This window comes from Adelges cooleyi, unplaced genomic scaffold (genome assembly GCF_023614345.1).
Source record: "Adelges cooleyi isolate 19-005CV unplaced genomic scaffold, UGA_ACOO_1.1 ACOO_flye_CR_arks_rails_tigmint_CR_PRNA_651, whole genome shotgun sequence".
Classification (NCBI taxonomy): domain Eukaryota; kingdom Metazoa; phylum Arthropoda; class Insecta; order Hemiptera; family Adelgidae; genus Adelges; species Adelges cooleyi.
This window is the reverse complement of record NW_026096352.1, coordinates 8,893,814-8,920,662: the sequence shown is the minus strand read 5'-3', so window position 1 is coordinate 8,920,662 and position 26,849 is coordinate 8,893,814. Positions and strand designations below refer to the sequence as shown.

The following is a 26,849-nucleotide window of genomic DNA, read 5'->3' as shown; positions in this document are numbered from 1 at the left end:
GAACGTTGCTTTCGTGTTGAATTATAAAAATGTACGGTTTACCGAATTTATTTTTTAAATAATAATGTAATAAAAAAAAAAAATAATCGTTCCTTGATATTTGCTGCAAAAATATTTAACAAATTGTTATTCAAGTATTTGGTCACTCCAAAAAAATATTGGGACGAGAAAAAAATAGTCGACTATTTTTGGTGTGTACAATTTTTTTTTTTGCGGTTGTGAAAAATCCATTAGTCTAACAGAGACTCTATAACAATCTATTTATAACAGATAGATACCTTATCAGTAGTAAATATAGGTAATAAATAGCAATCTATGGGTTGATTTTTCTGGAAATACTGTAAAACAACTTTTTTCGGTTGACGGAAAACGTTTTTTATAAAACTTATATTTTATAGGAAAAAACAAATTTTTAATTTGCATCCCAACGATTCGTTAGAACCATAACTTCCACTAAACTGAATAATATGAATGAATCATTACAAATAATTTTTTTTGAATATCTCTGATCCGGGTATAAGGTACTATGTTCAACTGATAATAGCAAAAATAAAATATAAACATACTTAGTGTTGATTATATTTAAATATTTTATATGATTATATTATAATATTCTAATTTTAATATTTTGTTTAAATAAATTATATTGTATAAAATTCATTTTTTCTGTATTGCATTAATTTAATAAAAATGTATTTAATCAATAATCATAGTGTTTAAAAAGCTGACAATGTACGTAGAATAGTATTGTTTTTTAAATGCAACGAATTAGACTTTTAAACAGTACTTATTGTCCTTATAGACAAAATAACTGACCATAGAAAAATCAATTTTTTTGGGATGTAATAAAACATAGCTTACTCAATTAAAAGAAGTACAAATTAGGCTCCTCGTAATTTGTACATTCCGACTACAAGCGCTATAAGTACTTATTTTGTATATCATTAGAATATCATTATTATACTTACGTATTATGGTTAAGTTGACCTTGTAATTTCTGGTAGGAGATTTTTTGAAGTCGACGCGACACTTGTAGAGGGCACCGTCCTTCTCATTGACGTTCTGAAGTGCCAAGATAGCCGGATCTTCTGAGACCCGAAAGAAAGCTCTGCGGTCCAATGCCTTCTCGTCGGCCCAATGAGCTCCTTGTGTTTTCTTCGTGTCGACTTTTTCCGCCGTGGGGGCAACAATAAGGCTACTTTTGCGCACGTCGTACCTGCAAGTGTACAAATGTCAATTAAAGTAGTTTTTATCTATAACTAAATAAAATTATGTTTTGTATTCGCGTATAATGATTAATTCATTGTCATATAAATTTTATGTTTTCATAAATTATTTTACCTAGTTATATCCATTTGAATACTAGTACTACTGCATAATATAGTTAATTTAATTTTGACTGTACCTTTGGTCGTTTTTATAGCGAATGATCAATCATATAAAATAATATAATGCGAGCAATAATTGTATACCAATATAATATATATATATATTTTTCTTTTTTTTGTACATTTACACAGCGCTATTCATCTATGTAGAAATTAACTACTAATATACATAGGGTAATTTTTTTTATATTAGCTAGAGATAATTATACCACATATGAAAAATTAACAAACAATTTGTTTACTTAGAAAGCTCGGTCTCCTGGTACTAGGATATTAAAGTAGAATAAAGCCAATTAATATTATAGTTGTCAGATAAAAAAACGCCCTCTTTTGTATTTTAATCAACAACTCTCCCCCCACAATTAATTACTAGACATTCGATACCTAAATAAAGTATGTCGATGCCTTGTTAGGACAATATTGCCTATAGTCATGTAATAATACAAACACATACACATATAAAAAAAATACATAATATTTAACATTTTAATGCAAACGTCTACATGTAGTACAATATGGCACGTTCGACGAACAATCTTGTTTCCTGGAGCAAACACTGGGCGACTCTCACAGTTTCCAGTTAATTCAGTAAAATATTATTATTAAAAAGCGCCGAAAGGTTTAAGGTAAAACATTTTAGAATAATTTTGAGCCTAAAATCAATGTATTAAACAACATATTTGTCGTTACTGAAATGGTATTTTTTAAATTCAGTAAAATACAAAATATCTATTATAAGCTATAACAATAATAAATTGGATGTAATAATATATTCGGAGTAAATATTCTATTAGTCACAAACATTAGGCAAGTACAAACATTAGACAAATATAGGCAAGGAATAAACTTAAAAGATCAACTATATAAAACTGTACACATGACATTTTGAAATAAACACTATTAATTTACTCTTAATCTGAATTTTTTTCCATGCTTAATATTTAAATGCATATAACTCGAGGATTCTACCCAGTTGTAGGTAGACTGGCTGACATGAATGTTCAGAAATACCATTTTCATGCATATCCAATTTTTCATTCCAGCTAGTGTGCGATGTATTCAATCAACTTTTCTTGTTAAAAACAATTTTCTAATAAGTTCGACTAGTCGATAACCAGTTTTTAATAATAAATTCAGAGTATTTAAGTTTAAAATTAAGGATAGGGTTTAGTAGAGTAATGTGTGCAGATACAAATTATACTACGCTCCGCCCTTCCTCCCACCCTACATTCTAAACGGTAATAAATTAAAAAATAATTATTAAAACTGTTTATCGACCAGTCAACATTTACAGCAAAATATCCTCAATTCATAAATTAATAAAGTATATACAGTACCATTTAAGATTCAATGGTCGACAAAGCTTTAGAAAATATTAAAAAAGGTATATGTTTATTAGCTTTAAAATACTGTAAAATAATAAAAAATATTACAATGTCTTCAAAATAAACTACAAAATTGCAATTATTTTCCAAGAAAATGTGTGTCTCATCCTAAATGAGTACCACTCTGTGTATTACATTTTTCTGACATTGAAATCCGATGATTTTCTTTTTTCTCGGTTTAATCTCCAGACCTTATCCACGGGGAGCCACCATTCACAACGGTAAACGCTTCGTATATAAAATAAAACTACAGGTTATACATGCCTTACACCATAGCATGTACACAATAGACCTTAATCCATTCAATAGTTCATGATATATTCTTCATTTTCGTTCTTTTAAATATAAGTTTTTCGAATACCATAATTATATACGACTCAATAAACTATACAACATTTTACTCAATACAATATTTGCTTGTTTAATTAAAATACTATTCATATTCCGACTCTTTAAAAATATCTTTCTTCTTGTGTTTTACTTGTGAAATTTTGCAATTTTGTGACTTGTCTTTTCTCTGTCAGAATGCGATCCTTTAATTCAACAAATACTTGCATAACCTCTACCAGTCTTCCTCAAGGTAACTGCCTAAGGCCAATATTTGTATTTAATATTTATTTGAATATATTTCCCATTATTCATTTAATAAGTCTTTTTTAAATCGTACAACTGATCACTTAAAAACATTACTAAATCATGTTGTTCTAATAATAAATTTGATTAAAATTGTTTAAATAGAGATATTTTTACAAATCACAAAGCCAAACTTCAAACGATAATCGTTACAAAATAAAATATTTTTAATTAAAAATATAAAATATTTAAACATTTTATAAAAGTTTTATAAGACCACAACGGTCTTCTACTACCATCTCGTTATCTAAAAATAAATATTTGCCTTATTATCTTCAATTTTTTCCTTTATTATTAAGATCAACGCATAGAACATGCAAATAGTTAGACAAATCATGTTTTATTTAATTGGATTCAATAAAAAAATATGAAATGATTCTTAAACATAAAATTATCCTCTTTCAAACGTTACAAAAATAAGTTTAAATCATTTGGCTACATGGGTAGGAGCGAATAGTTGACTTGATCTCTATTGCTTGACTTTTTACTTTGATATTTTTTTTCATCCGATTTGTCTGTATTACCTATAGTTTAAACAGACGTAATGCGTTTTAGCTTATGCACTATAGAAAGGCGTTTGTCAATAATATTCAGGAATTTCGCGACGTCGAAGCCCATGGTTATGTACATAGTTCGCTGACACTGTGTATTAGAGTCTAGCAAGTTGTTTTATTAGTAAAGTTGTTTAAAATCTAGCGTTAGTTCACAAGACTGGAAGAAATTTCAACGATGAGCGATTCACATACGCATTTACGATGACTGCTAAACTTGGCTCGTTCAAAATGCAATTAAAAGTCGTCTAAACTATATGAATCCGTAACCAAAAAATAATAACTTTTTCAAACTGATCGTGTTACGTGAGAAACCACCTCAGTTAGGTATAAACGTACCTATAGAATTTTACAGAGAAATAAGAAAAAAATATTTTTATTCGAGATAGAGGAATATAGGAAAGTATTATTATGAATGTATGTAGTAAGTAGGTAAGCCAAAGTCTATGTAGTTAAATAAGAATACCCTTACTTTTGCACTGAATTATTAACAATACACATTTTTTAATTATGCAGTTTAGCACAAATAAGGCTAGTGTTTTTCTCGTGCTATGCTTTTTTTCTATTTCATCAATCTAAATAGAACTTCTTGAAAACTATACCAAATAACGTACAATTAGCTTCAATCATAATTTTACTGTAGAGGACTTGCATATCTAATTGGACCTAACAGCTGTGTATGCAAATCTGCTGTCAATCATTTTAAAGTCCAAGCCGGCTTCTCTGACAACAGTTGTCGATTGTTATTTACTTTAGAAAACTAATACATTTTCTGCAGAATAACTAGCATTTGAAATTCAGTCGGACACGGCTAAATTTCCACAGCAATAGAATAAACAGGTCAGATACTCTGTACGAGCTGCGGGCTATTAATTATTAACTATGGTCATGTTAATTCATTAAGTAATGTTACAGTTTTGACTAAAAAAAAACATCAAGAACTATGGTTTTACATTCAAATAAAATAGTATGTACAACTTACGTGTAAATCGGTCCTGACTGTCCTCGTTTATACCAAATAACCAATGTAGCGCGGTCGCCGGCCGTTGTTGGTGTCATATTACAGGGCAAATAAGCCACTGTTCCCGCAACAGCTTCGACATCAATGGAAGATGTTGCTGAAAAAAAAAAGGAAAAAAAGTTAAACATTTTTTTTTTATTGTCATTACACTATTTTAAAAACTCCAGTAGTTAAGGGAGAAACATGGAAAGTTTGAGTATTAAGTTTTCAGTATTATGATATCATATTACGTAAATATATATTTTTTTAAATGTGTTGTCCAGAAATAGAGTCGTAGTACGGTAAACGCAAAATAAGAATAACGCTGTTATAATGAAATTCTACTTTCTAGTTAAAATTCATATTATTATACTAATATCTATATATATATTAGTAACATCAAGAAAGTTGATGCGTTTAAACGAGCAATCGTCTAAGTGAACTTTTTCTGTGTGACCCATCGCAATTATACTTAGAGTACAGTCAACAAAAATGTTATTTCAGTCAAGCTAAATAGTGTCGTTTTCATTATGGTTGTAATTTATTTTCTTTGTAGTTTATTTATTTATTTTTTTTTATATTCCTTTATCAACTTCCCGACCGTTCGGTTGCGCGGTTTATTATTATTATTATTACTTCCGATTAAAACAATATAACGACCGTTTTCCGAGACAATAATATTAATTCAGCGGCCAGCGAGAGGGACGTGGGCGTAACGCGGTTTCCTTGTTGTCGGTTGCCGATGACGGCGGAAAACACCGATATCGGCAAATGAAATGAAGAGTATTTTTCTAAAAATGAATTATGGCTCCGCGGTCCTGCGGTGTTTCGATTAATGACTCCCGGAGCGCCGGGGATGACGCAACTCCCTGGCCATCGCTCTCTGTGTAAATATCAAAATGTATAACCATCGCGATTGCCTTTTATATATATTATAATGAACGAGATAAGATTGCGGCTGTGGCAAAAAAAATAAATAAATAATGAATATAATAATAAATAAACGACGATAAAAACGGGAATCCACGAAGTCTAAATACAAATCGTTTAAACGAATAACAATAATAATTGTAATATCTATAATAATAATAATATGACATAACACTTTAATATATATATATATATCTATTTTTATTTTATTTTTTAACTCCACAAATCCCGTTCGCCTTCCGTCTACCGTCTACCCTTCTGTGCTCTCTTATTTTCTTTAACGTTTTTACGCTTTTTCCCTCGCCAACAAGCAATCGCTCAACGCTTTTCAACGCCGAGCGTTTTTTTTTCTTACATTTTTTTCCTCAGTCCCTAAGTGCCGTCATCAGACCGGGCGGCGTCCGTCCGCCACCCGGTCGTTTGATTAATAGACCGACTTTTCCAATAGAGAGCCGCCCATTGCCGCCACGCTCCAACGAAGAAAGTTACACTTGACGGTTTTTTTTTTTTTTTAATATTCGCTTTCCCCAGCGTGATTTTCCTTTTTTTTTACTACGCAATACTAGGGATGAGCTACTTGTATCACAGTCGGTTCGCACACGTTAAGCTCAATTCGGCTTAACAGAATGCTGTTACGTTTTTTTTCCACTCTCATTAACCCGTACAATGTTAATTGTGGTTCGAGTAGTATTTAGATTATCCTAATCTACCTTTTTTTTTTTTACATTCAGAATAATAATTGTACATGGCCCTGGAACCAATCTGTAAGTTGGTTTTGTTGTGTCAGAGAGTTGACTATACCTTGTGGCCTCAGAGGTAGTTTGTTGTGGGTTTATTCCCTGGGAATTAACCGAGCCTAACCAAATTACGGATAACTTGCTGAAAATTGTCTTGGAGGTGCCGTACGGTTGGGTGATGAGCGCAAATAAACATAACACTAATAACTTTAACAAAAATGATTCAAAATTGGTTATTGACCGGTCGACCATTTTAGTATATTATTTTCAATTAAAAAACTTAATTAAAATGATATACGATACCATTTTCTTTACAGAGTTTTAAAATTTGATAAAATTTTAGAATTTTCCAAAAAATAAAATTGAGTACTGTTTAATAATGCAGTCAAATTATTAAAATTACATAACTAAAAAGGTCTCCAAAACAAAAAATACAAAATTAAATGGATCTGCCGTATAGAGAAATAGGGCCGACACGGTACAGTTAATGGAAATACAATTTCTGTTTTTCTTTTTCTAATGAAAAAAAAAGGGAACCCTGTGAAGGGAAAAGAGCAGCAGCAGACACACGAAGCATATCGTTTTTTGTACTATTTAGTAATAGACGTACCCTTTGTCCTTATTTTATGATAATAGGTCTATAATAAAATAATATTTCACCAGTTTGTAACAAATAGTTTTCCCTATATAAACATAGGTGGTTACAAATCATTAGTTTTGTTAATGATCTCAAATAATATTTATATTTTGTAAATAAATATTATGTAGGGGTAAAACTGAAGAACTAGTTTTTGAAATATCCGGTTTATAGAGATTATCTGGATTTAATTTGTATTTTTAATCCAAATAAATAGTAAAGCTACTGTTACAAAACGTTTATACACGCTTTATACTACGCTCATTACTATTAAAATCATTTTTAATTTTTTTACTTATTGTTAGATTAAAAAAAGTTAAATACAAAAGCCGGCTAATTCGGCATATCCCAATATAATTATCTTAAAGTTCCTAATCACTGCATAGCTGAAATTCACATTATTATCTAAACATTAACGATTTATAAACATTTTCACTGCTAAAGGAAAGAATTATTTTAAGTAGAGAATATTTTTATTATGCCGTTGGTGCAGATTTCAACCGAGATACGTGGTGGTAATTTACCAGACCTCGATTAAGTAAAAACGACGCCTACTCTTGTAGGTGTATATGTATATAAAATCGCACCAAATGGTCAAACATTAACATAGGAAATAGTATGTATAGACTGGCGTGATGAGAGTTGTCCAGTCTTATCAACCAAAACTGATGTCCTTATAATAAGCCCGACGAAAACGTGCAGTAGTTGCGCAAGTACGATCACCGACGACTCACGTTGATATATTAGCATATTATTATGTTGACCTAGTATGATTATACCGTGTTACAGGATATATACACCAGGGATGAGGTTGATAATAATGAATTCTTCTTGTGGTGGCGGCCTCGAGGCACGGAAACGGGAGAAAAATTACTGAAATAGGAACAAGACACAGATGACTCGTCGACTGTGTGTGTTTTGACGGTTCTAAATTTCACGTGGGATTCTTCATTTACGTGTCAATATTCAGCTCGTGGCCCTGTCGCAATTGATTTTCAATGTACAAGTGTCCGCAATGAAGTCTCAAAATCCCAAACTTATATCGAAAGCCTATCGTTTCCGATTTATAATCAATATATTTTCTCTGCGAACACACACTGCAAAACAATATTCGTTGTCAAGATCTTTGTTAAACATTTTTATCGCGGAAAAATGTACCATAGTTGGAAAATAATCTATGTTTTAGTGTAACAAACACACAAATCAGATTATTATTTACTAACACAAAGATATCACATAACGCAATAAACATCACCTAAAAGGGATAACAATTTTTTCATAGTGTCGAAAAATTCCAAAAAATTGGAGCATTATTGTTATTGCATAGGGCCCTTGCAGTTATAAAGTGTAATACGAAGTTTTAATTTGCACTTTTAAAGGTTATACTGAAAGGGGTAAGCTAAGAATGGATTTTTTTCTGATCTCAAAAATGACTGGTACACTGAATTTATTGATTAAATAATAATATAAACAAATTATTAATAACTGTTCTTTTATTGTGTTAAAGTTTTCATGGATTGAAATATTATGTGGATAATTTTTGGATATACCCATGTCTTCAGTTATGTGCTGACGTTTAGGATTTATTACAGAGTACATCATCGGAGCCATGTTGACCGTTCCGCTGTCTTGGCTATACTGACTGGCTCGCTTTATAGTTATTTCCTACCACTATTTACGCGTCCTTGAAAGCACCGTGTTGTTGTCAAAATAAATAAAAAATTGCCGATACAGAAAAAAAAGAGCAATTTGCCAATATGTAAATACAAAAAAAAAAACACAGTATACAAGAAAGCTACATGATACATGACGGCCGACATACAACACCCCCCGGTCGAGATAACACGGTGCTTTCAAGGACGCATAAATAGTGGTAGGAAATAACTAGTAAGCGAGCCAGTCAGTATAGCCACAACAGCGGAAGACTACTGACTAACTGAGTATATTCAAAATATACTAGTACCTTATACTCCCACCTTCCTGCAGGCTTATATTATGAACTTGTCATGTTAAAGTTAACAAACATATCCAAAAACGTATAATTAATTTATACTAAACTCTACAAAGATTATATTATGTAATTGCACGACTTAAATTGATGCGGTGTACATAAACTTTGTAAATTCAAGCGATGTGACATTGTGATGTGTATCGTTAATCGAGTTACTCGTAAACTGTTAATTAAACTGTTCGGTAAACATTATCTTAGTAGAATTTAGAGTTTTTTTTTTTTACAAAATTATAGTTATTTTAACTTGAGTTAATTTGAGACGAAAAAATTCGTACTCTTCCAATATTGTGTCGTCTGGATTTTTCAACTCTGTTTCAGGCAAAATGAACACTTCACTATTTTGACGTTAACGCTCAGGTACGATTCATCGCGGTCACAAGACAACAGCGGTATGCAAAAGTTTTGACCCCACACTGAGCGCTATTATAATATTAATGTAATGGTATGTCGACTTGTCGAGGGAACGTTCATTTATTGTGTAGAAAATACATTTGCCGACCTCTCGCCACCGTGTCACTTGTGCTGGAACTTATATTGGAAAAAATGTCTCACAAGAGGGCGGCGCAAAGAGGATGGTGAAAAAATGCGGGAGCTAAACGACAAATTGCCTCCCTGCATTTAAACGTCTTATGTATGGTCGGATTTCTGCCCAACAATATCGTATATCCATTACGCACCGCTTTTACATTTTGCATATATTATTGTACATGCACGTGAACGATTTATACGCGCCTTAGATATCTTCTCCCCCAACCCCGCCGAATGATTTAAAGCGTCATTAAAAAGGGTAATTCGGTATTCCGCCGTCGTCGGATAAATCTTGAACGGATAAGGGACAGTGGCGGCAGCGTCGGTGACGGTGTTTTTCCACCGAAAATTACTTAAGATCTAAACGACGACATAGCTTTCACATTCAACAAGTTAGATAATAATAACTTACGGTGTTTACAAACTATACACTGCTTTTTCGGGGGGTCGCTGTACTCACTCGAGCAACGCTAGCGCGATGATGACATCCTCCTAATAATAGTGCACAGTTGAGATACACCGAATTTTCAATAAAAAGAGCCGTTAGACCAACTCAAAAATAATATAAACGGCAATTTTACTCATATATGTTAAAACAACCCGAAAATTAGTAGCAAATAATTTAACTAATAAAAACGGTTAAACCCTGATTATAAGACATGGTAAAATATATTTCATTTTATTCGCTAAACTGAGACGTATTAAATTGTTTTATGTCGGCGAAGAACGATCCTTTGTATAACTTAATTTCTTTTACACTTTTATCTGCGATGCGATACTGTTTTAAACCGCCTACAGCTATAAACTAATTAAAGCCTTTTACTCTTAAGAATATTAATACAAAATTAACTATAGTTAATATTATATTTTATAACCGTTGTATTTTCTGTAAAGGTTTTAATCACCGGAAATTGTACAATGTCCGTTTATTAATCTAAAAGTGATAAAAGGTATTATAATATATAGAATAATTCCCACGGCGTTCATTGCATAACAAAAACCGTATAATTATATTATTGTAACATTTTATTGTAATGGAAAATCAACTAAAATTAATGTCTATAAAAAAAAGGGTCATATATAGATATTTATTTTAAAAGCCAGCTTGAGGTAGAGGGTAGTAGAGCTTTCATCGCCTAACGCATTGAAATCTAGATGGTTGGTATAATACGGTCCTACCAGATTAAAAATAATCGGTTATCAAGCCGGAATAACCCTCGACCGATTTCCAAAATAAATGCTGGTTATGAAATTACATTAACGCGGTAAAGACAGATATTTTGTTCAATATCGTTTAAGGATAAAGTATACCTAATTTAATAAGTCAGATTATATTTTATTTTCTAAATATATAAAATATAATTTTGGCTAATCTAAATAGTTTAAATATAATAAGGAAACCGGATAAAAAAAATTACTAACTATATAGGAGTAGGGAAAATTATTTTTTTTGTATTGTATTTATAAGTATGTATTATTTTTATACCTATTGAAGATTAAGTTTATTTTTTCTCATCGTTTGGCTGTCTGGAATAACTTCTTCATTTAATTATGGTACTCAACTTCCTTAAGAGTCGACGTCTTACTAAAACTCGAATATAAAACTTCCTTGGCTGTTTTAAATTGAAAAAGGTATACTGCTTTCTAGATTACATCAAGATTTTTCCTACGCATAATAAAACAAATTTGGAAAGCTCATTTTCTTTAAATTACAATAATTGTACTGCTTTTTGTTGTTATTTTTTAACGTTATAAAGGTGAAGTAATAAATTGAAAAATGGTAATATTTTAGTTAGAAATCAAAAACAATTTTATTTTAATATTAGAATATTATCACATTTTAAAAAAGATTTGAGGTAAAATTATCGAATTGTAATTATTTCTACAACAAAAATTGCATTTACACTGAGATACCACCCACTTACTATTGGGTTACAACTTGAAATTATTAAGTTGTACAATGTTATATGGAACTTTTTGGTTTCCTAATTATGTATATTTTAGTTTTATTAAATAAATTTCGATAAATAAAATAAAAAAGCTTTCATAAAATGATACATTCCAAGTGCTTAGTTTAATAGTAAAGAAATAAAATAATGAAATATTTATAAAAAAAAAAAACTCAATCACAAAAAATAATACACTTTAACCTACACGCGTACTTCGACAGCAATATTAACAACAGACTGAACCGATTTCTTCATATAAAAACTCCACAGATCAGAAATCGTTCCTAAAATAAAATGAATTAGGCCATAAATAAAAATTTTTATTTACTTTTTTTCCTTCAAATTAGTGAAAAACACCCAAAAAATATCGACCATTATACTAATATTACAATTTTAAGGACATTGCTTTCTTTACAATACTTTTATCGGTATTTGTATTTCTACACTTTATAGATTCGCATTGAAGCGTTTATTCGAAAGTGATTCCTATAAACCTGTAAACTCCTCCAACCCAATACACTTCATCTCTACTACTCCTCAAGTTTTAACCCCACTGTATTGGCTTTTTTTATACTTGTATAAAACCCGGAGTCTGTTAGTCCGTGGAAACGATCATTGATCAAAAACTTTGCAGACGGTGTATCCGCTGTGCACATTTGAGAACAAAACAGAATCAAGTATAATTAATAATAACCAAATTAAAATTAATTTTTTAGGCATCTCGTCGATGCATATACTAGATATACCTGGACCCGTGATGAGCAGCAATATGCGTTAATGGACTACTCCAATCGAATGGTGTAATTTGTTAAGAAGGGCGGCAAATACAAATTGCCTGCCATAAGTCATAAGCTTAAATTTCAAACGACAACAACTCACGGCTGGTTTTTTTTTGTTTTTCATACTCTGCTCGTCTCCTGAGACGTTTAAGCGAGAACGTTTTCATCGAGGGTGGATGTTAATGCCGTTTTTGAAAACACAAGGTCTCAGCTGCTGTGGACCGAGGAAAACGTCCGTGCGCCAGCCAACCACCGCTGCTGCCACCGTCGTCGTTTTGGGCTATAAATTAACGTCACACGATAGCGGTTGTACATGGCGGCGACGGTCGGTAAAAAATAATATAATTTTATCTCGTAAATTACACCACCACAACGCTGTACCGCATACAACTGTGTAGTTACAGTTCTTGTTGTTGTTATAGCCTTTTTGCCCGCTGACAATCCGTCCTCTTCGCGCTCAACGATTATTATCCTTTATATATTTATTCGTAATTTGCAACCGTCAGACAATCGTACAGATTAGCGAAAATATAATTATTAATCATCTCGAACAAAACGGTAATAGCGTGATATCCGTTAAGTTGAAACGCCGACCTGTTGAGCTGTTTTATTATTTCGTCTACTCTCAGATGTCGTCGAGTGAAAAACCAACGTAAAACAACACAAATGGAGGTGCTTAAACGCCGAGACAATTCTTAAAATGGACAAAAAAAATAATTACTTTGATATCGACCAAAAATGATGTATAAAAAAATACTTCATGAATCCATGGAAGTTTACCCCGGGCACTACAATGTCTTTGTACAAGTTATTATGAAAATATTCCTTAAACGACTTCCAAAAATAATATTGTTATTATTATTATAATACAAGAATCATGAAATAATAATTTTTTTTTTTGTAGTTATGTATACTAATCAATTAGATATACCTAACAAATACGACTGTCGCTTTCAAACAATTTTTTTTATGATAGCGAACAGTAATATTATGTCATACTGAAAACATTACTCATGAAACTGTTTTTTCGATAATATTTATTAATAGACAGTGTAAAAAAAAGGCTTATGAAATATAGGTAATATAAAAACTTTAAAACTGACACAACGCATTAGACAGTTAGCGATTATAAAATACATTCCGCCCTTAGTATAATGTCGACAAAACACTCCAAAAAAATATTGTATTACATGTTGTTTATATTATCTGTTCTGTGTCTTCTCTGATAAGATGAACAATTAGTTACCTATTTTGAAAGTCATATTTTATAAATCGTATTATTGTAACAAGAAATATACTTACATTAATATCCATCCTAACACGTTATAATATTTTTTAGTCTCTAAATATTATAAAAAATATTGTTAAATTACCGAGTAAACTAATACTAATAATAATCAGATGAGTTTGGCTGATATAGGTTAGGTATAACCTATAGTATTTAACCTGTGTGCGCGATTGCTTTTTGTTATTTTTTTTTTTTGGTAGACCATTATTTTTTGGACTATATTGTCCCGGTAAGGTTTTTGTGTGTACAGTCTTCGACCCGTCATGACCTATGGCTTTAGCGGTCTGTCCAAAAGCACCAAGCCCATGAGTATAAAAAAAAAACGAGAGGAAGAAAATAAAATACCACTGCTGCGCCACCGCGATTCGTGTGGCGCAAACGGTATAACAATAAATTTTGAATGTCCCGCGATTAATCATCGTAAACGATCCGGCGGTCCGGAATAAGACAGGAGAGAACAATGATAATAATTATAATAAAAATAATAATAATATAATAGTATTATAATAATAGAGAGACGACACTGAAGGGTAAAAAACAAAAGAATTAACGACACTAAGATTTACAACCCCACGCCAATAGTGAAACAACTGACCATTGCACTCACATCAAACCATAAATCGTCCCTTGAAGTGTAGGATGGGGCTTGACAATGGACATAACATAAAAGACCAATATTAAGATGTTGAACTAACAAACATTTTGTATATCTGAAATAGAGCTAACGACTAACAGTAAATAGTGTTATCTTTATCAAACGAGTTAGGCATAACAACTCTGTGTCATACTTGCATACTTGCAGTATTATGGTTTACTGAATGTAATTAATATAAAAATTAACTTAAACATAAATAAATTTGACATAATGTACCTAATATACATAAATAAATTGCATACAATTTACACTATTTATACAACTTGCGGATACTCCCACTTGAGTAGCTTGACTTGTTGGCAATCATTTTTTGCATAGAATTTTTTATACAATTTAGACAAGTACATAATTTAATACTCTAATGCTATGGTACTACATAAAGCATTAATATATTTAATGGACCAATCACGGGTCACTGAATTATTTTTAAGGAATCCTTAAACAACTATCGGCTCATTAACGGTTTATGCAACACGGCATAAAACAAAATAATATTATAAATAATAACGGTAAAATTTTAACATTCTATTCATTTACATCTTCATTCATACTTTAACATTTCTATACATCTGATTTTTATCAAATGTTAGGTTTCATGAAGTTATAAAACATCAATTTGTTATAAATATAAGAATGAGGTGGCCAGCACAACGAATACGGCTGCTACATCCGATTTTTCTCTAAAAGGTCACCGTCCGTCGGAGTGTGACGTTTTGTAAATCTTGACAGACCATTATTCAATGGAATAAACGGGGAAATATAAAAAGCCTAACGCGGGTCGAAAAAAAAAAAGGAAAACAAAACGTGTTAGGTGGCAAATTAGCGAGGCAATTAAGTTTTTTTTTTTTTTGACAAACTCTTGAGCGAAGGGAAATTAATCTGGGAGAGGAAGAGGGAAGAACCCCGTGGATTTTTGGGTGGTCGTGCGTTTATACATACGTTTATACATCTCCGCCGCCGTCCTAATAAAACGCCAACCATATTATTATTATCAGCCTATTCCATCCACCCTCCATAAATCTGTTGTTGCTTTTATAAATTATTCGTGGCCGTTTTTTTTTCTCTCCCTCGCCGCCGCATCCTTCTCTTTGTGTTCTATTTTTTTTTTTTTTTAATTTTGGTTACTATTTTACATATATCATTTTTTTTGTTACCATCTTCTACCCGTTTGCACGAAATGGAATAACCCAATTAAACACACAACAAGCGACTGCAACGCCCGGACTCACACACACACATAAAAGCCGCCCGTAAATTACCACGACAGACTCGACGTCCACCGAAACTGTTGCGGTTATGGACTTCTATGGGACGCGCACACATACGGTTTTTGTATTATTGTATTTCAACAAAAGCCCGGAGAAATACAATATTATATTATACATGTTATATACATAACACCTACAGGGCGACGGCCGGTCCAGTGTTTATTGTCTGGCCGTTCTGATCATATACCTATTATCAATGGACTACGCTTTACTACCCCCCTTTCCACAAAAAAGTGTCCGCTACATAAACTATTGCCCGCAGAAGAAAAAAAATACGGGTTTTAATTTTTCCCTATCAGTTTTTATGTACCGTTATATGTACCACATTAATACCGCGATATATACTAAGATCGATGCATTTAAAAAAAAATCTCATAAATTGTCCAATTATCACTAAAATCATGATTGAATATACAAGGTTATTCCACGCATGTACCCCTTCTTCATCAAATAAAAAGTATTTAATAACCTGTATATTTCAACCATGACAAAAATCATGGATAAATATTTTTTGGGGAATTTTGTCATCCGTAGAGAATAGTTTTCTTTAGCACAATATGTTGAGAACACGAACATCTTCTAAAGCGCAGTCCATTTATGATAACAGCTCTATATGGTTGTGGCTATCTGAAATTGTATTTTCAGTCGCACACACCCGACTATGTTTATTGCAACACTATACCTATATTATGTTTTTTTTCTTCATAGACCTATCCAAACGCATGAATTATACCTTTACCCGGTAAGTTTTCCCAATTCGTGCTCCGACGACCGCCGTTTGTACCGACGTCTCTCGTTGCAGGTGTGTTTTTATTTTGTAACCGAGATTTCCAGAAATATAAATAAATCACACGATAAAGTCTCCGGCGATTAGCGACGGCTAAGCCAGTATACTACCTGCCGCGTCCCACGGCCGGCCCCGGCGGTTGGCACTGACTAATGCGCCCCTTAAAGATTATGCTCGTGACTTAGCTGAGGAAAACGCGCCAAAGTCGTCGATGCATCTGCATAGGAATTTAATTACCATTATTGTCCTTTTCCTAATTTGTGTTTTATTTTGCCCGTAAGTTGTATGTGATCGCTACTAAGATGGGTACGCTATTGCAAATTAGTCTATCCCGTAGATTAAAAGTCCCACTGAATAATACATGTGTATTAACAAAACATATTATTATTATATAGTAACGATGTGATCAAATTGACATTTTATCGACGACAAGGACAATTTAATAAGTAATAAGAACAATTCGGATTGAAATTAAATCTAAAACACTTTTGTACTTCATAAGGATTTCGTGGCATTCCTTACAAAAAAAAAAAGTAGAGTATGATAAAGGGTTCAAAGAATACAAAAAGCTATTAAGTAATTTGAAGACGTAACTTACTTACTCTGTTCAAATATGTTTGCGTCGCGTTTGCCGGCTTTGTCCAAGTATTCATTTTTCTGCATCCGATTTAATCATTCAAATATTGCACACTCAAGAAACGCGCAGAGCACAGTACGTTGGAATCTCTCTCAATTTATTTACATTCCCGTGCGATTTAAATTTGGTATTGTAAAAAACTACAACGAAAAGGATGCAAGGTCCTGCAAAAAATGTGTTAACCCTAATCAGTAATCATTAAGGACCCTGTTGTAGACATTCAACATGGTTACAACGACTTAAACAAGTAGGATCTAAAATGTATATGTATTTAGGGAGAGCAAACGGTTCTAAGCTAAAGGAACATAATATTAAGTACCTACTTTTGAAAATATTTAGCTATTTGATTCTTTACTGTCTATTCTTGTGTTATAGTTTACTAAATCTGATTGCAGCTCCAAATTCATCACTTATGGACTCTCGATTAGCATACTTTGTTGTGGCAAAAACAAGTGAGGTTCATAATATATTTGAGGAGTCTAGTTTCAAAACCAGCTAAAAAGACAAGTTAAGTGGCCACATATTGCATGGTATATAAAACTATTATTGAATGTCAATTAAAGTTTATAGCAAAACTCAAACTGTGTTGGGAAAACCTTGGTTAGTTTTAAAATCGCCTATCGGAAATTATTCGTTTGTGAAATTTTTCAAAAACTGCTTTTAGCTGGTTTTGAAACTAGACGCCTCATTTCTCGTATTATCGCGTTTATTCCTTACAAGTTTACATTGTAAAGCAATAAAACTATATAAGTTTAAAAAAAATGTAATTTCCACAATGGAGAAACACAATTTACGCGTTCCTTACGTATAACCAAGTTCTTGAAATGTACAGCAAAGTTTGATAATTTAAGAGCCGCGCACTTAAATAATTTATTAAGCAGTAAAATTTAGATTATCATCATTGTGTAACTTAACAAGACTTAAAAGCCCAGCGTTGCCATCATGATATTATCTAACTAATATAAATATTTGTTTTTTTACTAATATATTTTTGTGTTAAAGGATGTCTGTAAATATAATATAATAACGCAAAATAATTGGTACACCTCAGAAACGCATATAAATAACATATAATGTACATGTCAACAATGTTTTCATCAATGTCATAACTCATATCCTAATGTAATGTGACACATCAGCGAGATACTACAGTCTACAAGCTTTTGCATAATGTGTTGTTGCTGATGTATAATAAGTATAATAATACAATTTTTTAGCAGATTTACAAGTCTATGTATTTGTACATTTTTGTTCACATCATCATAAAAAAAAATCAACCAACTGTGTCTAACCAAGTTTTATCTATGTTTTATAGTTGTGACTATTAGTTTAAAAAAACATAATATTTATAAGATTTATGGACATCCCTTCTTCGAAATTATTTTTAAAGACACGGAAAATCATAGAATCGTATATGTATTTTTCCCTCTCCTCTCTGACATGTCCTACGGTGTTGTGAAATTGTCTACGCAAAATGATCTGGTACAACTGTTGGTATGACGACGCTAATTTTAAATAGACCCCCAAGCTAAAAACATGTCCATGTTAAAAAAAGTTATAACGTTGCAATTGTTCAAAACACTAACCATCGACATTTTACATTCTGCATGACTTAATCGCCGTTAGAAATACTCATAAGATATTTTCTTTTCTCCCATCGACCGTGACGCCTAGACTAAAAATGCACATACAACAAACCCCCTGCCTACTTGATCTGCGGGTCTCGACCATGTTTCCACCAGCCGTTAGAAGAGAATTCAAGCGCTAACCCTGTACACCATCGGCGCTCGTTAATTTTAGCCACCGCCTCCTATAATATACTCGCGCTTGCACCACTTCCGCCTTACCGTCAAGTCCCACGGGTACTGCACCACACCACAACCGCGGCGGTAACGACCCTTAACCAGAATACCGGCTTCTGTTCAGCACCGCGAGATCCCTAGTCGACGTACCTAGAAATGTATGACGTCTTTACGTATTCAGAGCTCGAAAAGCTCGGCCGCTCTGATCGAGACCGGAATTTCTAACAACGCTGCCATGCACCACCACCAAACGACCACACATGAGTATATATACATTATATACTATGACTATTTTTGTCTTAGGGCCTGTCTGTGTACGTGTGTTTGTGAACAATATACAGAGACGGGAATGAACCACTTGCGGCCACCTAAATGCCCCCCATACGGGATAAATTCTAATTGAACATATTTTGTTCCCATAATAACAATAATAATAATAGCAAAGTGTGTATTCGTACCGCAAGTCTTGGCGTATGTTTCACCTGATTCTGTACAACTCTGACGATGATTTAAACCTCGGTACTGAAGTCTTACTCGGCAGATGGAAGTCGTATTGATTGTTGAAAGTCAAACAGACGTATAGAACATTCACCTTCGTCTTAACCCATATTAGAAATGGGGTCAGCCAGCCAAATCCGTTTTATCCGCAAATCTCTTTCCATTGTCATTTATTAATTCACTCCATTACCTACACATCTTTATTTATCACATCCACCCTCTTCTTGTTTGGTCTCCTTCTAACTGTTTCACAATTTCAACTTTCTTATTTAGTGTCCAACACTAACTTCCATACGTCTTATTGCTATCACTTTGCTACCGTATTATACAATTTTTGTTTTACTCTTCTACCACACAAAACCCCTGTTGCCTCTTTTCACTTAATCCAACCACACTTAATTCTACTCATCACATTTTCTTCAATTCTAACATTACAGCGTTTTTAATAATATTATGTATACCCTTGCTATCCAAGCTTATCCGGTTCTCTAGCTTTTTCTAAAATCTATTGATTACTAAACTTCAGATTAAACCCTTATTTATAAAATACTGAGGCTTAGAGTTTAGACTAATAATAATATTATACATCAGTCAGAAAATACTTTAAGTCATTCGAATGCGTACGAGTAATCAAAGATCACCGAATCCGCCTTCCGCTATAGTTACTAATGTATTGAATGATAATTGTATACCTAGACTTACTAGGTTCGTAATCGTAAAGTACGAAAATAGGTTTATCGATTATTTTTAGTTTCAAAAATGTATACTAACATAATATAACATTATAGTCTTTGACTGTTATAAATATTGAATTAATAATTTAATTAATATAATTTTTCTTTAGTTTTTTAATTTTTTTAATTGTTTTTTTAATTAATAGTCATTAGAAAAAAATAATGTAATACTTGGCAATAGCAACTAATTCTCATCGAATCATTTCAACTAAAAAATGTTTCCAAAATAAATTAAAATTAAATTTAACTATTTCGTCAATATTCATACAAATTTCGAGTTATTTGCTGTTGTAATTTGTTTCCTGTACGACTTTTTAGAGTTAAGAAATTTAATAGCTATTTTAAAATTGTTTACCATAGTAAACTTTTTAGTGGCACGTCACACACAACGTGAGATAATAATAAAAAATACATATTTTTTGTATAAATTATTGAAACTAGTGACATCGTCAAAAAGTTAGGTTGCATTGTTTTAAAATTTAATAAGTAATAACAATTTCAGGTAAAATACTTTATGGTGTAGCACACTAAACGAATTGATGGAACTGAACAATTAATCTTATTATGTACATATTATAACACTTTTTTGTTCTAGGTTGTTGTATAATAATAAAATATTTGAATACATTTTGCATTTTACCCTTGAAGGATTCGCCAGAATTTTAAAAAGGCTCAAACAAAAACCGTCACTTCCTAAATCCCACTGGACACGTCATGCAATGTAAGCCCGGAATAGAATTCTGAGGGAACGATAGTATACAGTGGAGACTAAAGCCGTTGTAGTGGTCTTACCTATATAGTGATGTATGGCCAAAGAAAATCAAGATGATCCCTAACAGTTTATAATATATATTCTGACAATTGTTGTACTGATTGATGAGGTCCCTTTTAACCTAATGATGAGCATAACAAAATAAGCAACGTTCTCCTAAAATATTCTCATGAGCTTTGCAATAACTTTCATTGTGGCCTGTATGTTGTACTTGTGTTCATAGATCATAATTATTTACTAATTCGGTTTAAACACCATCAAATTAACGTAATAAAGAATGAACTTGTATGTGGGATGATAAAGGTGTTCGAGTGGCCCTAAGGGGCATTAACTGGCGTGAATCGTAAGTCATCGATTTCTCGAAGGTTAATATTATTATTAAACAATAATTAACGACTCTCTTTGCACAAAATATTCTTCTAAATATGCCTTACATGTGTAATAATCCCGCGATGGTTCATATGGTAATGATTGTAATGAGTAATATGGTGTGTCATATTACATATTATTCATTCTAATGAATAGATTTACGAAACAAATACTAAAATTTGGTTATTATATAAAAAGATATGCAGCATAATTTATACTTGTTGACATAAAACTTGGGCCCATGTACTCTGTATGTAAAACATTAGAAATTTAAACCTGTTTTCTGAGTTTTAGATAATAATAGCCCATTTGTAATAATTACTAATTGTGTTTGATGTTTTGATTTTAAATTATTTTCCAATAATGTCAATAATCTTAAAACAGTTACATAAGTAGGGGCTTAAAAATAATAGGTATATTGAAAATATTGATCCAGCAACACATTAATGGTGTTTTATTGTTGGCAAAGGTATTTGTTATTTAGAAGTTGATTGTTGTATTTACTTGGTAACTGTTTTATATCACATAATCAAGGTTAGTTTTATTTTCTTCTCTTTTATTCATATTTTATAGATAATCCTGACTGAGTGAGATAAGGCGGCAATGTAACGTACGCACAGCCGCCGCGCCGGTTTAAATCTCGACCACTGGTGGTTTGTTCCTTTGGACGGAGTGACTGTCGGGGAGGAGAAATGACCACCTGGGTCTCTTGGATGCCATGCTTGTTTGGTAAGCGTTAGGTCAGCAGCCCTGACCTGTCACTTACAGTATTGAGGTGAGATGGCCTTGTTTTATTCTGATATAATTGGTATGATGACAGATCCAAGGTGCAGATTTATACTAGTGCGCTCTTAGTAGTTAAAAAGTACTTGGGCTGATCTTTTTGGATCTAAAACTGCGGAACACAATTTAAATTCTACTCCGGCCGGAGTAAATTTATAAAAACCTTAATGTTTGGCTAAAAGTAAACGCCGTTGACTCACGGGTATATAGCCGTTCGGTAATTCTCTGTAAATATGCCATCATGACAAGTCTGTCTATTACGTGACGGAGTGTTTTTGAAGAGCATTTTGTATTAGACCGTCTTCGAAAAAGCCGACGAATCGTGAGTGGGCGTCAATTGACTTTTGCCGCAGAGGCTTCTAGTCCGGACGAGTGGCTGTGGCGGTGGGTCAATGATTGATGATTGCTTTGTGAAACGGACAAGACTGACCCTCGCCGCCGTTCTACTGTCATTACTGCAACTACCATACAGCTGTAACTACTACTACCAGTGTTACTCCTATACTACTACAAAAACTACAACTGCTCTCCTACTGGCACTTGTGTTTGCTACCAAGAGGGGTTCATTTGTAAGTCGTTAGAGACGGACTGGTCGGGATACGTGCATGCAGTGAGAAGTGGTGGTGCTGCTAAACGGCGCTGCTGTAGAATATTAAACAATCCTCTAGCACCAGACAGTAAAAAATGATAAAACGACCGTGTCCGTCCGTACGATTTTCCGTCGGAGCATACATCCAAGTGCGTGTTGCCATACAAGTTTAGCTGTTTACCAAAGTTCGAGTGTCTGTAACGAAGTTGTGTGTACACACTAAATGGTATGACGCTCGAGATAGAAGTAAACGAATACGAGTGGTCGATGTTAAGTGCACAGTGTTAGCGGTAAATAAATGCCCAAGCACGTTACCATTATACCAATATTGGTTTTGCCGCACCGGTGAAATAAAGAATACAAATTAAATTGCAATATACGAACGACAACCTGTACCACATTGGTTTCTGTTGTGCATAACACATAAGCTAGCTACAGTAGACAATTGACGCTTACAAAGCGCACTGTTTAGAGTCGTACCACGAGGGAACTAAGAATTTCAATTCTCCGTTGAAAAAATATTAACAGACAAATAATTGGGCGGTAAATGCCGGCGGTCTTGTGAAACTTATGATTTGGCAAAATTGTTTGAAAAACAAAACTCTTGAATAAACTTATACTGTATAATATTATCATAATTTATTAACCATTAATAGTAGATTAATTAATAGAAGGAAGACTACTCAATACATCCTTTCTTGGTTTTTTTAAATATGTATGATGACATGTAAAGGAAGTTGTAATAATTGTTGGCAACTTGTGATATTTACTATCAATTATCCTCTATCCCTGTCAAATGAGTAATGACGTGTAGAAAGGTAGTACTAAAATTACATTCCTTTTTCTGATTTTCCTAGATAGAATATTTGAAAATTAGATTAAATATATTTATTGAGAAGTACTAGCTAATTTTTTTATAATCGATTGAAAAAATATTAAAGATTAAAACATTAACTTAAAAGTCGTATTAAAATTATCATATAAACATCATTCTTCCTGTGTTATTTTATTGATAGACGGATAGACCAGCTTGTTGGTAATAAGTTGTGTGAGTTTTGTCCTTTATGGGAAGAAAATAAGTTTTCTTTTACTTTACACGCACTCGGCACTACCATAAATTGAACTTATGTATAGAAATTCCGATTGCAATTGCGGCAACGTTATATTTAGGAGTCGGCTTCGAATTTATAGTATTGAGCGTTTTAATAGCACAAGACTTGGACTGTTCCGTTCAAAAGCACGGCAGATAGAATTCTACAGAGGTCTGCCACAATTATAAATCGTAGCTTTTTTGCTAAAATAAAAGGCAATTTCGAGTTAATTGGATGCCTCTGAGGACAGATATTTTCTATGTATTATATGTATGTATATTTTTTACTAAGTTAAATAATATTAAAATGTTAAAAAATAAAGTATTTGGACGCTTAGTGGGATTGTGTATCACAACAATAATTCATTCTTTATTTAAGTTTAGAAATAATTATGTTTTTGTATTTTTATCATCTATTTGAAAAACGAATCAACAACAATAAAGTATAACAAAAACTTGATAAATAAAAAAACTGATTTTTGTTTTGCTTGTATGTAATAATGGTATGATCGTATATATACGATACGATTGGTTTACAAATAATAAATATAATGTCAACCAACACCGTAATCGAAATAGTTTTTATTTCTCAAGTCACAAAATAAGACATAACAGCGTCGAACGTTGTACTTTTTGTAGAGCTATTGAGAGCTGTATTGCGAAAAAAATAATCCTTCAAGTTGAGAATTGTATGATTTTTAAAAAAGCCTACCTTAAGTGCTTCCTACATTATAGGTTTTATAGCAAAATAGTTTTATCCACCAAAGCCTTTTAGCCCACACAGTGTAATCCCGACAGGTTAGCGCCGTTCACGCGTTGTCAGTTATCCAACAGTTTTACTAAGTTCTTTTATCAGTGCGGTTAAAACCGATGGATCGTACACTATCAGTATTGTTCATTACATTCTTTTAGGTTTCATTCATGTTTGAACCTTTTTTTTGATTTTTCTATATTAACCTGCTGGGATACAGATAATATAGCTTATTTATTTTTCGAACAGTAAACCAGTAAAGAAGTGCAGCCTAAACAAATAATTGGTAGGTACCTATAATAAAATATTATAAAAAATAAGCAATCAAAATAAAATTTGGCTTATAAAATGCCAAGACGTTCGAAAATACCTAGTGTTCGCTATAAATTGTCTACCTATGTTTTGACAACAGAGCAAATGTGTGTGTTTTGGTCAAAATTTTTAGTGTTTATATAGAATATATTGTATGTTAATGCAATAGGAATTGCAATTAAATCAAGTGTGTGACAGGCAGAGTCGCCATAGGTACTTACTATCGGTGCTGCGTCGTTCAGTCACTTGCATACAATAAATGTAAATATATGTATATGTATGTATATATATATATATGTATTTATGTAATGGGATTCAGCAATACGGTTGCTCCACTCAAGCGGATATTCAATTTGCACGTTAAAAAGTATTTCCAGACTTAATAAAAACGTAAATGGTAATTCTATTTTGCCTTGCTCAAGAGCGCCGTGCACCAAAATCGAAAATGGGAAGTAGTACACAAAAGTATTCGCAAGAATAAACCAAAGTATCAGCAGCTATGTAATTACGAAATTAACCATTATTGTATCCGTCGTCCAAAATTTTAGTTCCATCGTACGTTAGCTGATTGAAATTTAATTTATTTGGTATTAAAAAAATATATATGATTCCTAAATTAGTCTACTCTAACATACCATCGGTATTAACAATTTACAATTTACAAGGCGTTATGGCAACAATGGTAATTTTTAAACAGTGAATATTTTATATTAGTAAATTTACCAAAGACTCCAAACACTTGAGTAGTATTTATTAGAATTAGTCAAAATGTTTTAATACTTTTAAAAAATACCACGAGCGTTTGACATTATATTTTAAATAAAGTAATCATACAAATTATTTGGGTAGACGTTAATAGATAATAATTTCTGTAATATCATAAAATGTTTGCTGGATTTAAAATCACCTCACTATATACAGCTGTAATGAAAAAATGATAATATATTAAATATCGTTAAGTGTGAAAAAGACCAAAACATATAAGTGACAAAAATGTAATTTAGTATTAGGTATAGCAATAAGGTTTACAGTAAATAATCACACTGAATTATTAATCCATGATTTTTTTTTTTGATCATATAAAATATAAACAGAACATAATATTAGACAAAGGTTCTAGGGAAAAAAGTAATAATTAAAAATGTTTCAATAAGAAATTTTAATGTAAGCACAAACCGCGTATATAATATAAGCACAAATATGCTGTATCATACCAAAATATTAGTCTACAAAATTGTGTGTGAAAAGTAGACACGCAATGCATTTATGCACTAGTATACAGTATAGGAATAAGATATGTTCCGAGAGTTTGAAAACCGTAGAAATTCAATTGCATTCATATAACCTAAGCGGAGTGCAGTCCATCGCCTAACAAAAAAGCTGTTATCTGGGTTTTAATGGGGGAAATTCAATTTCAAGCAATCAAAATTACAAGGTAAGTCATGATGTATAACTTTTAAGTTAAAAAAAAAAATGGTAAAAATCAAATGAAATTAATTAGATACTCGTTAGAAACTTGATCGAAACACCGGGTTACATGTACTGATGCCCGAACCGACAGTTTCTATCCTTTGACACTTCGCAGAATTATAGTACGCAGTGTTGTTTTTGTTTGGCCAAAGGATAAGGTGCAATCAGACAGAAAAACGAGAAAGCCCAATTAAAACTTTTCACTTTAAAATTGTCAGGTAAATTATTAACGACACGATCAAAAAACTAAGAAAGCTAAACTTGTTAACGGCAATAATAATAATTAATTAACAAGCAGTTACTACGAAGAGTCCTGTTAGACTTGTAGGCAGTTTGTTTTAAACGTTAACGAAGTCAAACGCAGTAGAGACATGTACTGACCAACGCTGGCCTGGCCTGGTCCTCACATAATGCAACAAATATTAACTTACTTTGTTGCAACGTGTTGTTTTAACGCGTTGTTTCGAAGAACAGTTGTACGTTTAAAACACAAACGACTTTTTTAATAATTCTTGG

The 26,849-nt window shown here is 32.3% G+C and overlaps 1 protein-coding gene across 4 annotated transcripts in view; it reads right to left on the bottom strand.

Annotated features, from left to right (window-relative positions):
* Positions 1-26,849, bottom strand: part of LOC126844259 (hemicentin-2-like) — a 261,328-nt gene that overhangs the window by 83,219 nt on the left and 151,260 nt on the right. For 2 of the 4 annotated variants that reach the window (XM_050582304.1, XM_050582308.1), the window contains exons 1-3: positions 8,812-8,867; positions 4,940-5,075; positions 969-1,216 (exon numbers count right to left, since the gene is read on the bottom strand). In XM_050582304.1, the coding sequence (XP_050438261.1) occupies positions 969-1,216; positions 4,940-5,075; positions 8,812-8,863 (436 nt within the window). In that variant the 5' untranslated portion in view covers positions 8,864-8,867. Of the gene's footprint in view, positions 1-968; positions 1,217-4,939; positions 5,076-8,811; positions 8,868-26,849 lie in introns of those variants that run through there. The other 2 variants (XM_050582305.1, XM_050582306.1) reach the window with 1 other exon arrangement.